This window comes from Salvelinus alpinus, chromosome 14 (assembly GCF_045679555.1).
Source record: "Salvelinus alpinus chromosome 14, SLU_Salpinus.1, whole genome shotgun sequence".
In the NCBI taxonomy this organism is placed as follows: domain Eukaryota; kingdom Metazoa; phylum Chordata; class Actinopteri; order Salmoniformes; family Salmonidae; genus Salvelinus; species Salvelinus alpinus.
In genome coordinates, this window is record NC_092099.1 from 7,484,711 (window position 1) to 7,497,684 (window position 12,974).

Consider the following 12,974-nt stretch of genomic DNA (forward strand, 5'->3'; position numbering starts at 1 on the left):
TGGATGGGCTGGACATGCCAAGAGAGGAGTTTGGATTTGTCTGCCATGTAGCAGGCGTCTATAACATGAGCTGCTCAGTATGTGTAGGTATTCCTTTCTAACGCGGCTTTTTTGAAAGATATCACGTAGCAGAAATCCTAAAGTGTTGCTCTCCACATTCTGGAAGAGTATGATAGCTCAGGAGATGGAGAGAATTCTTGAGTTTGATTGCAAATATGCAGAGGGAGTCGAAAAGAGAACAGACAGAAGGCTGTTGTATAAAACACCTGTCTCCGGATTACATCTTCAAACTGAGGGAAACCATGGCATTCGTGACAGAGGGAGAAACGTCCATCCATGTATACGGGTAAGAGTCTATCTAGCTACATTTTCATATATTTTACATGTCTAATTTTGTCAGTAAGTCATTTTCATTTCAAGTTGAAGCGTACTGTTAGCTAGCAAGCTAACATTAGCTGGCTGGCTCTCTACCTAACGTTACGTGTATGATCTGTGTAGTAGTACTAGTCTTATCTCAGAGCAATTTGGATTGCTAGGTATAGCCTAATGTTAGCTAGCTAACATTGAACCTGGTTGGTTAGTTACCTGCAGATTCATGCAGGGTAGTAACATTATGAGTTGGGAGTATGGTTCATTGTTTAGCTAGCTAGCTAGCCAGCCAGCCATCTACACAAACGACTCCACTATGCAAGTAACCATTTCACTACACCTGCATCCTGTGTATGTGACAAATAAACAGATTTTATTTGATATGTGTTTACCAGCGACGGTAATGTGAAGAACGTGACCTGCACCAAAGTCAAATTAGGATATAACGGGTGTGTTCTTAAATTCATTCTGGAGTGCCAGAGTGTGCTCACGCTCAGGGTGGGCTCAGAGCATTTGTAAATTCAGAGCGCTTCACTCTCGGAGCGTTGAAAACGCACACTGGACGCTTTGGCCGAGGAGTAGGGTTATTCTACGCATTCTGACCTCACACCGGCAGTCAAGCACCCAAGTTAACTTTGGCTACCTTGCTAGCTACTCCCAGACACAAATGAGAGAACACCTCACTGACCATTTTACTCTCCCTAGCAGAGCTGGTTAGGCTATGTTCATGTTATCCAGAGTGTTGGTGACCAACTGTGCTGCTGGCAACAACTTCATTACGCTTTTTTTGCCCACGGTTACTGACACCGGCCATATTCAACAGGTATTGAGCGTTCGCAAATTCATCAGTTATTCTGAGCGAATTTACTGTGTCCAAGTGCTAAAATTCTCTGATAGAATGCCCTGCTTTTATTTCGACACACTCACAACCGTAAGCCCTTTTCTGTAATTGGCTCGCCATTAAATAATGTTGAGTTTATTTTCCTGTAATAATGAAGACACATTAGCTAAAGTGTAGACGTCATCTATATGATAGTCATTATTTGAACTGGCTCGTCAGCTAACATTAGCTAGCTAGCTAACAAGCTAGAAACAAAACATTGTTTTTAAAGTTGCTTTTAGTTTGCTAGATTGACATATATAACATTTAATTTTAAAAGGGTGGGTTTATTGGTGTTAAAATACACTAGTTAAGCTATTTTGGATTACCAGGCTGCTGTCGTCATCCAGCCTGTAGTTCTTGTTTTACGACAATGACAAGTTTGAGGTTGGACGATTAAAGAATGTTCATGATGTTACTGCGACAACTGTCGATAGACGTAGTATAAACCAGCCTTTAGTTTAGAAATCTTTGGTTGTTTAGTGCATGGCTTCACATGTGAATCGTTAAAGAGATGGGTGGGGCTAAAGCTTAAGAGGATGTGAACAATGCTGAATGGGTGTAGACAAAGAGCTCTCCAGTAGGTGTACCAAAACATTCAAGGGCCATTTTCTCAAAAGTGGAGGTTACAAGTTTATCAACTTTCAAAGCAGAATTAATTTCCCATTGTTCCTCAACTGTAGTGTATGATACATCATTTTCTAGCTCTGAGTCTATACCTTTAGCCAAGAGTAAAAAAACATTTCAAATGTTGCTACATGAGACCAAATCGAGCCGGTCGGTCACATATGATGTGCAACTAACTTAGGAGCAATGCTCCCTCTAAGCTGCCAGCATGCAGGGAGCACTCAAGCAGCTCCCAGGGACTGCCAGGCAAATAAATAAATCATCCTTCCACATTTTCCCCGTTAGTGTTAACTATCAATATTTCCCTTTACTGTGGGAATTGTGATCAAATCATTGCAACTTTTGCCAATTTCAATGCAACATAACAAAACCAAAACTTTGCAAGGCTTAGCATGCAAAACAAACTACACAAAATATTTGGTTTAGGCATAGGGCATCAGAGTAAGATTCTACTGCAGGCACGACTCAGGCCCGTACTCTACACAGACCGGTGCGCCATAACCAATCGGAGCTGTAAGTAGGCCTATATGCAAACAGACCACTGCCATATATTTGTGCCGTTCACTTTGAACGAGACTGTTTTACAGCATGAGTGGCCGCGATTATTATGCCCTTGTTTTGAGATCAAAGCGAGAGCTGCATGTAGTCAGTAATGTGGGAGTGATTGCTTCCTACAAGAACCCCAAACCTGTTCATTTCTAGCCATCTTTGAAAAGTGAGTCAGGTAAAAGAGCTTTATTTTACATCTTAAAAGGGGCAGTGCTGTATTCTGAGACAGGCTTGAATAAACTAAGTAGCCAATAGGCAGAGGGTAGCATAATTTGTCTGATTCTCTGTAGTAATGGTATGGGAAAAATAATTAACTGTATTTTGTAAAGTGGTTTGCATCAAACAAAATGTTCTGTCAGTAGAAGTGGATAAACAGGTTAATGTCAAGCCCTGCATGTTTTTTCAAAAGCCTCGGAATATAGGCCCACATTGAACACCACATATTGGCAGCTACATTGGCATTTTCTCCATTGTTTTTTTTAATGGTAGGCCATTCTGGTAGACCTACAAATAGCCACAGTAGCCTACTTGGCCACTTAAAACGGTAAATTAAAGTGGGCACAGCCTCTTTTTTATTTTACCTTTATTTAACTAGGCAAGTCAGTGAAGAACCAATTATTATTTTCAATGACGGCCTAGGAACTGTGGGTTAACTGCCTTGTTCATGGGCAGAAAGAGATTTGTATCTTGTCTGCTTGGCGATTCGATCTTGCAACCTTTCGGTTACTAGTCCAACGCTCTAACCACTAGGCTACCTGCCGCCCCAGTATCTACAAACGTGCACCAGAAGTTGCACAGAATTCTCACAACGTTCAAGTTTGCGCTCAGCATACGTGAAATTTGCTCAGTGCGGCCAAAACATTTGAGAACATTGCTTAGGAGTCCACCTTCCAACTAATATTTTGCTAACTGAATATTTATGTAAACTCAAGATGCATTTTATATTTTAGGACAATTGTGATGGATTTAGATTATCCCAATTTGTTCCATTCTTTCTGGCCTTGAGAAGCTTTATGGATCAACAGTAGGATCCAATATATTGGGATAACAGGTGTAAGAAGACCTAAGCTAGATAGCCCAGTACACTTGAATATTTACCTGGCAACAGCAGCCATCAACTAGCCATCGATGACAGGCTGATTGCAGTCTGCAAAAGAAGACTAGACCATTCCCTGTTGGCACATGGGCTGCAGCCCAATTCTTAGATTTCTTTACACTAATTGGTATTTTAACCAGTCATATAACTTCTTTTTCAGAGAAGATCTGATTGGTTAAAAAGAACAATTAGGTGGGAAAAACTGAATTGTCTAGTAATATGGTCAATTGTTGCAAAGAAATAACTAGTTAAGCTGCAGCTGGCCCAGAACAGAATGGCAAGTCTTGCTCTTCATTGGGCTAATATTAATGCCAGTCTCTCTTGGATAAGAGTGGAGGAAAGACTGATTGCGTCACCTCTTGATTTTATATGACACATTAATGTGGTAGATATTCAAAATAGTTTGCATAGTCAACTTACACACAGCACTGGCACACACACTTACCCCACCAGACATGCCTCCAGGGGTCTTTTCCCAGTACCCAAGTCCAGAGCAAATTCAATAAAACAAACATTATTATACAGAGCCGTGAGTGCATGGAACTCCCATCTTATATAGCGCAAGTGAACAGCAAACCTGGTATCAAAAAACAAGTAAAGCAACATGTCTGTCATATTCTATTTCTACCTTTCCACAAACCCTGTTCCCGTCACTCTGCTTCTGAAGTAACATAACAGATGGAATTGGTTACCTTGGGAAGCTTGATGGCGGGCTCACGGAACTCCTCCTCCTCGCTGTCCGAGTCCCCGCTCTGCACAGAGCTCCTAGAGGCCAGAGCCAGGGACGCCTCCCGCTGCTGCCATTCCAGCACGCAGTGGCGCACGTTGCAGTACACGTTGAACGCCGATGGGTTGCTATGCAGCTTGATTTCTGGCATGCAGAAGACCCCATCAAGGTTCTCCGTCTGTGGAAAAGAGAGAGTGAAAAATACAGCCATGACTCAAATGTGGAGTCAAATAAAAGCTAAGAGTCTATTTTTTAGAAATGAAGGCATCAATACATTTCAACCATTTTCTATCCCCCCCCCCCAAAAATGGTCAAATAGAAGGAAAAGGTGTCTTAGAAAACATCTAGCAGAAAAGGTCGTATAAAAGGTACTAGAAAAACATCAACACAACAATGTTGAAGTAAAGACCCCTGCCAACTAATATATTTCGTTTTGCAGAACTTATTTGCCTTCTCTAAGTTTAAGAAATATTGCCTACGGTCTTTATAATTGTTACCAAAAACTCACATCTTTTAAGATATTTTCTCATGTCTCTCCCTCACGAGGGAGAAAAACGAAAGTTCACAGAACTAACAACTGAAGTTTGACTTAACAATTCCTGTTTTTAACGATGACAACATGGTTTATGATTTAAGTGAATAAAAAACAACGTTACCAAATCAGTAACATAATGACTGCAACTGAATTGGCTACAATGGGAATTCATAGTAGTCAAACTACAGTTGAGTCACCTGTTACCGTACTCCCTTGCACTGGCATACTGTTATGTTCAGCTCATAACAGATTTCTCTCTCATTCTGTCGCATTGTTGTCAAAGCAGGTGTGTTAAAACAGTCTGGACAACCCCTCTATCTCCAGTTAATGTCACCACTCCTGGCTGTTACTGACACCATCCCATGTACAGTACAAGAGATTAGAGTACAGTGCAATGTACTGTACTAAACTATATACACTTGACTGTACTATAGTTCATCCCCAATTAATTGAGGTTGTTCTGAGGGCAACTCAATATGAGAAAGGTTTTAATGTTTCGTACACTGTGCATCTATATAACTATTATTAGATTATTTATTCAGGGAAAACCCATTGAGACCACGTCTCATTCCCAAGGGTGCCCTGATCACAGCAATACAACAATCAATACAACGTCATACAAAACACAAATGTATGAAAAACCGTTAGTCCTCAGCCACTAGGTCCTCAATGAACACCCTAAACTGCACGAGTGGCAACAGAACATCTAATTGTAATGAGTTCCGAAAATGTATCCAGCAGTGAGGTGCATTAAAACAAAGGCGGATTGCCGGATTGGGTGGAGACCCGAGGAACCTCAAGAGTTAACCAACCCTGTGAACGAGTTTGGCAACTCATGTCTTTATACCTCAACAACAAAGTTAGGTAGGTCGGAAGATTCTGTACTTCCCCAAAAAGGGAATAGTGAAGTGCTCTACAGTAGTGGTTCCCAAACTGTGGGGTCCCCCCCCCCCTAGGGTGGGGCACGTGGGTCCACAAAAATGTTCTAAAGGAACTTGAAAGTTGTAATAACAGAATGCACGAGGTGCAATTTCAAAATTGGGTAGTGCATCATCAGTTCCGCTTGTCATGTCAGTCATTGCATATATCAACTAGCCCAGGTCAGCTAAGGTTTTTTTATTTAGGTTTTTTAGCCCATATATATTGTTGTAATTTGTTGGTCACTCAAATATCACATGGACATACATTAGACATAGCAAAATGTATAGAGAATTGCAGGAACATTTGCTTTAAAATTGCAACATTTACTTTGCACCCCATGACAAAATGTGTAGAATTGCAGGAAATAAGCTTTAAACCTGAAAAACTCTCTCCACCAACAAGAGGGGTGTGAACGGTTTGTATCATGAACAGTGCTTGGCGGGACGTTACCCAATGCTCTATTTTACAAAAAGGCCACTTTAAAATCTTAGCTTTTTAACTAGCTCATCAGTATGTCTTTTTAAACGCTAAATCCTTGTCAATCCAATAGCCCAGATATTTATAGAAGGGAACCCGATCAATGGGAGAACCTTTCAATGAATACATATCTAATCCATCTGAAAAACAAGCGAGAATTGGAGAACATGTATTTTGTCTTGCCTACATTAAGTACAGGTTTTAAACCAACCAGGGCATTTTGTAAGGCAACAAAGTCAGATTGCAGCTCTAACAATACCTGGTCTACAATTGGGGCAATGGCATACATCACAGTATTGTCTGCATACCAATGAACATTAAAAGTTAAGATAGCCCAATATTATTTATAAAAAATAGTCAAGAGAACAGGTTCCAATACCGACCCATAATATTGAGCAATCTAGACTAAACACCCTCAGAAATCACACTGTTCTGACAGATAATTCTCAAACCTTTGAATGAGTGTATGATCGTCAACAGTTTGATTATTATGAACTAATCAATTTAACATCCAAAACAAGCATAGCCGTTCTAAAACCGGATTGGTGCACATTAAGAGAAGTTGTGTGTGAGAAGTTAAAAAAGTTCTTAGCTGACAGTTGGCCAGGGATTCTAAAACTTTGGAAGGGCAAGATAATTTGGAGATTGGACGGTAGTTATCTAAGTCAGAAGGATCTCGTCCTTTATGTAGGGGGAGACATGTGCCGCTCTCCAGATCTTAGGGATAACACCAGAAAAAATTGTAACATTAAAGATATACAGAACCAGTCAAGTTTGGACACACCAAGTCATTCCAGGCTTTATCTTTATTTGTACTATTTTCTACATTGTAGAATAATCTTGAAGACATCAAAACTATGAAATAACACATATGGAATCATGTCGTACCCCCAAAAATATGAGATTCTTCAAAGTAGCCACCCTTTACATTGATGACAGCTTTGCACACTCTTGGCATTCTCTCAACCAGCTTCATGAGGTAGTCACCTGGAATGCATTTCAAATAACAGGTGTACCTTGTTAAATAGTGGAATTTCTTTCCTTCTTAATCCGTTTGAGCCAATCAGCTGTGTTGTTAAAAGGTACGTGTGGTATACAGAAGATAGCCCCATTTGGTAAAAGACCAAGCCCATATTATGGCAAGAACAGCTCAAATAAGCAAAAAGAAACGACAGTCCATCATTACTATAAGACATGAAGGTTAGTCAATTCGGAACATTTCTAGAACTTTGAAAGTGACTTCAAGTGCAGTCGCAAAAAACATCAAGCGCTCTGATGAAACTGGCGCTCATGAGCACCGCCAAAAGAAAGGAAGACCCAGAGTTACCTTGCTGGAGAGGATAAATTCATTAGAGTTTACCAGCCTCGGAAATTGCAGCCCAAATAAATGCTTGACAGAGTTTAAGTAAGACATCTCAACATGAACTGTTCAGAGGAGACAGCGTGAATCAGGCCTGCAAAGAAACCACTACTTTATATTTAACTAGGCAAGTCAGTTAAGAACAAATTCTTATTTACAATGACGGCCTACCAGAAGGCAAAAGGCCTCCTGCGGGTATGTGGGCTGGGATTAAATTTTATTTAAAAAACAGGACAACACACACATCACGACAAGATAGACACCACAACACTACATAAAGAGAGACCTAAGACAACAACATAGCATGGCAGCAACGAAAGGACATCAATAAGAAGAGACTTGCTTGGGCCAAGAACACAAACAATGGACATTAGACCAGTGGAAATCTGTCCGTCGGTCTGATGAGTCCAAATTTAAGATTTTTGGTTCCAACCGCTGTGTAGGTTGGAGTAGGTAAATGGATGATCTCTGCATGTGTGGTTCCCACCGTGAAGCATGGAGGTGGTGGTGTGATGGTGCTACAGCTAGTGACAATGTCTGTGATATATTTAGAATTCAAGGCAGTTAACCAGCATGGCTACCACAGTATTAGGCAGCAATACACCAACTCATCTGGTTTGCACTTAGTGGGACTATCATTTGTTTTTCAACAGGACAATGACCCAACGCCTCCAGGCTGTGTAAGGGCTATTTGAACAAGAAGGAGAGTGATGGAGTGCTGCATCAGATGACCTGGCCTCCACAATCACCCGACATCAACCCAATTGAGATGCTTTGGGATGAGTTGAACTGCGAAGGGATGAGTTGAACTGTGAAGGAAAAGCAGCCATCATGTGCTCAGCATATTTGGGAACTCCTTCAAGACTGTTGGAAAAGCATTCCAGGTGAAGTTGGTTGAGAACATGCCAAGAGTGTGCAAAGCGGTCATCAAGGCAAAGGGTGGCTAATTTGAAGAATCTCAAATATATTTGGATTTGTTTAACACTTTTTTTGAATACTACATGATTCCATGTGTCATTTCATAGTTTTGAGGTCTTCACTATTATTCTACACAGGGGGAAAATAGTAAAAATAAAGAAAAAGCCTGGAATGACTAGGTGTGTCCAAACTTTTGACTGGTACTCTAGGTCAACAGTTCTGCAATTAGTGGGGCAGAGAGCTGCAGTAAGGGATTAAGTGAATCCTCACATGGCCCAGGTGAAGTCATGGGGCTCAGACCTGAAAATCGTTGAGAGCCAGGTTTGGTCGCGAGGGAAGCTGCGTTGGAATAATCCTTCCACTTAATCGATTCCACTTTGCTTCCGATGCAGTGCAGTGGGATGTGTTGGTACGGAAAAGTTGTCCAAGGTAGTATCCTCAGTAGCTACTGCAGATGAGCCCAGTCGTTCAGAACCTTTTTCGATTACTGTACCACCAACTCCCGCCTAGTTAAATAAAGGTTTAATAAATAAATGAAACTGAAGTACCCCCCTCATGTGCATTTTACCAGTAAGCCTATGGTCTCACGAGTTTAAGTACCCCCTACGAATAGGCCAAGTACACCCAGGGTTCCTAGTACCCCTGGTTGAAAACCACTGACAGAGCATCCTGGATTTCCCCCTCGGTCATTTAGAATTGTTGCATCAAAAACAGCACGCAGTCTTGAAGTCTCCTTAACCAGAGCGAGACGTTCTCTTAGCACCCTATTCTCCTCGAGTAGCTCAATGATCCGGCTCCTTTGAGGCATGGAGCTGTTAGCATTTATCAGAAGTATATACGTACACATCAGTTCCTCTTCGACTACAATGAACATGTCAAAGGTCTTACATTTAATGACTTTGCTGTCCATCTCCGGATCCGACTCCAAAACAGAACAGTGACATGCTTATTCTCAGGTCAGAAACTGCTGTCCCGGCTACAAGAGGCAACCGCAACGTGAGACAAGCTTTGCCTGTTACAGCCAGGTAACCAAGATAGTCGAAGCTAGCCTGCTAATGCTAGCTCCAGGAGACAGCAAAAATCCATCCAAACACAGTGTTAAAAGCGGCATCAACGCCGTGGTCCCAAAAACAAATGCTTAAAACAAAGGTTTTAAAAGTATAAAATGTATAGGTGTCTCAGAAATATAAAAAACTTATAGCAGCAAGCTTTTTCTTTTTAAAGTATAAAAACACCGAAGCATTGCATCCTGATGCATGCAGACACCAAACTTTTCTGCTTCAGAGGTCACGAATCCTACAAATGAAAAATCGCAATCAATTAGCTTAATTTCGTCGCGACCATGTTACATTTCAACAAAATAACGTTGCAGGAATGCTAATCTTATTCGTTTCTAACTACAGAAACAATTTCAGAACCATGTGAGATGGTGGGCGTCATGGCTTGCTGACAAGACATGGGACGATACATTGTCAATAATCCATGTCTTCATTTTTTACTAAACATGGCTCATCTAGAAGATAGCTTGGTCTCAGCATTGACTCCCTTTCAAAATAAAAGGTTCAATAAAAAATGTTGCCCATATCCTTGAAGAATGTTAGTGAATGTAACAGTTTAGCTTCCGTCCCTCTCCTCAACCTGGGCTCGAACCAAGGACCCTCTGCACACATAGACAACAGTCACACTCGAAGCATCGTTACCCATCGCTCCACAAAAGCCGCGGCCCTTGCAGAGCAAGGGGAACAACTACTTCAGGTCTCAGAGCGAGTGACGTCACCAATTGAAACGCTATTAGTGCGCACCACCGCACCACCAAATGTATGCTATGAAGCTGGTTGTCTCGCGCACCTACAGTGCAGGTCATAAAAAGCTAGCTAGCTCTGGGCGGCAGATACAAGTCCAACGTTGTAACCACTAGGCTAACGGAAAATTTGCAAGATCAAATCCCCGAGCTGACAAGGTAAAAAAAATGTTGTTCTGCCCTTGAACAAGGCAGTTAACCCACTGTTCCTAGGCCGTCATTGAAAATAAGAATTTGTTATTAACTATTAGTTAAATAACAGGTAAAACAAACTTTGACGATGTCATGCAAACAATGTTCTTCCCCGAAACATAGCAAAACGACATAATCCGTTTCTTTAGCTATCGTTAGCTGGCTAACTATATAGCTATGTGTCAATAACCCTAATTTATAAGACAGTTCTTATTTGATTAATGGTCGGACCCATCTATGTGAAGCTAGCCACAATAAGTATAAGCCACAATAGTGGACTTTGCGGTTAGCCTTCAAAATAAAAGTATGTCATTGACAGTGATGCAAATTAATACAAATATAATTGTGCCTTAATTGAATAGATCATGCTAAATGAGGTTGGAATGTTATATAAAATCAACAAAATACATTAATTGGTTAATTTGACTAATCTGTTGACATCACACTGGATGTATTATACTTTAGAATTGCATTGGGGGCATACTTATTTCACTGCACAGCCTTACCTATGGATTGTGGATCAATGACATGGCGTATTAGTCTACTCAGTGACACACAGAGAACATTAGCATCGTAGCACTTTTTTCGGGTCTCTGAAACTGAATTGAGCCACATTTATTGTCAACCTATGTTGAACACCGAGGAAAAACAATACTGCAGGGATATTTTGGAGTCTGATAACTCTGAGGCGGACTCTGCTAAAAACTCTCTTAGGTATTGAGTAGACTGTTACCCCATTTCATTTATCCCCAATCTTTAGGTAAATCTGTCCAGTGCAATATGAATGTCAATACACACACTAGTCTGACTGGGGAGGGGATTTCACACAGTCACAGTCCCGCGATAAGAGCTACAACGCTAATATTTGCGTAAACTCTTCACAGTTGTGTTCTGTGGGTGTCACCGAGTAGACTGCTACCCCATTTCATTGCTTCACATTATCTAGTCTATATATGGCATGATGTCACCAATTGTAACCTTCTGCATCTCTTTCAAAAGAGGACATTTTATTTTGAAGGCAAACCGCAAATTCCTCTATTGTGACTAGTCCTTACGGTGGTGAAGAGGTTAAACCAAGGCCTCGTACCTTTTAAAGGGTTAATAAATTGTGTTATGATAAACTAAGGTCTCTTCTGTGTGTTAACATCTGCTTTGAGTGTTGTGTCCTTCAGACACTATCAGAAGGCAGAAACCGCCTACGTTCATACTCCTCCTGTCTGGGCCCCACCTGGCTATCTGAGGTACTGAGAATACGACTGGTTTTCTGAGAACTTTCTTTGATCCACCTCTACGCAGATGACACCATGCTGTATACATCTGGCCCTTATTTGGACACTGTGTTAACAAACCTCCAAACGAGCTTCAACACCATACAACACTCCTCCGTGGCCTCCCACTGCTCTTAAATGCTAGAAAAACCAAATGCATGCTCTTCAACCGATCGCTGCTACACACCCGCCCGCCCGACTAGCATCACTACTCTGGACGGTTCTGTCTTAGAATATGTGGACAACTACAAATACCTAGGTGTCTGGCTAGACTGTAAACTCTCCTTCCATACTCACATTAAGCATCTCCAATCCAAAGTTAAATCTAGAATTGGCTTCCTATTTCGCAACAAAGCCTCCTTCACTCATGCTGCCAAACTTATCATCATAAAACTGACTATCCTACCGAACCTTGTCTTCGGCGATGTCATTTACAAAATAGCCTCCAACACTCTACTCAGACTGCATCCAATTTGCTATCACAGTGCCATCCATTTTGTCACCAAAGCCCCATATACTACCCACCACTGCGACCTGTATGCTCTCGTTGGCTGGTCCTCGCTACATATTTGTTGCCAAACCCACTGGCTCCAGGTCATCTATAAGTCTTTGCTAGGTAAAGCTCTGCCTTATCTCAGCTCACTGGTCACCATAGCAACCCCACCCGTAGCACATGCTCCAGCAGGTATATTTCACTGGTCATCCCCAAAGCCAACACCTCTTCGGCTACATTTCCTTCCAGTTCTCTGCTGCCAATGACTGGAACGAATTGCAAAAATCACTGAAGTTAGAGACATATCTCCCTCTCTAACTTTAAGCGTCAGCTGTCAGAGCAGCTTACCGATCGCTGCAGCTGTACACAGCCCATCTGTAAATAGCCCATCCAACCAACTACCTACCTCATCCCATATTTGTTTTTCTGCTCTTTTGCACACCAGTATTTCTACTTGTACATCCTCATCTGCACATATCACTCCAGTGTAAATTGCTAAATTGTAATTACTTTGCCACTATTGTCCTATTTATTGCCTTACTTCATTTGCACACACTGTATACAGATGTTTCTAAATCAAATACGAAAAGATTTACAAAGATACAAATATGGCAGGGATCATCAAGCATATTTATTTTTGAGCAGATGTTCGGGGGGCCGGAACATAATTCCAAATCATTTCCAGAGTGCAAATTGACCGCAAGAAACCCAAACAGAAATATTATTTTGACTAAAACATAATAATTTCAAACCTTACTTAC

The 12,974-nt window shown here is 41.3% G+C and overlaps 1 protein-coding gene across 19 annotated transcripts in view; it reads right to left on the bottom strand.

The window, feature by feature from the left end:
- Positions 1–12,974, bottom strand: part of LOC139539159 (E3 ubiquitin-protein ligase MYCBP2-like) — a 233,145-nt gene that overhangs the window by 205,069 nt on the left and 15,102 nt on the right. For all 19 annotated transcript variants that reach the window (XM_071342003.1, XM_071341989.1, XM_071341984.1 and 16 more), the window contains exon 3: positions 4,214–4,426. In XM_071342003.1, coding sequence (XP_071198104.1) covers positions 4,214–4,426 — 213 coding nt within the window. The remainder of the gene's footprint in view (positions 1–4,213; positions 4,427–12,974) is intronic.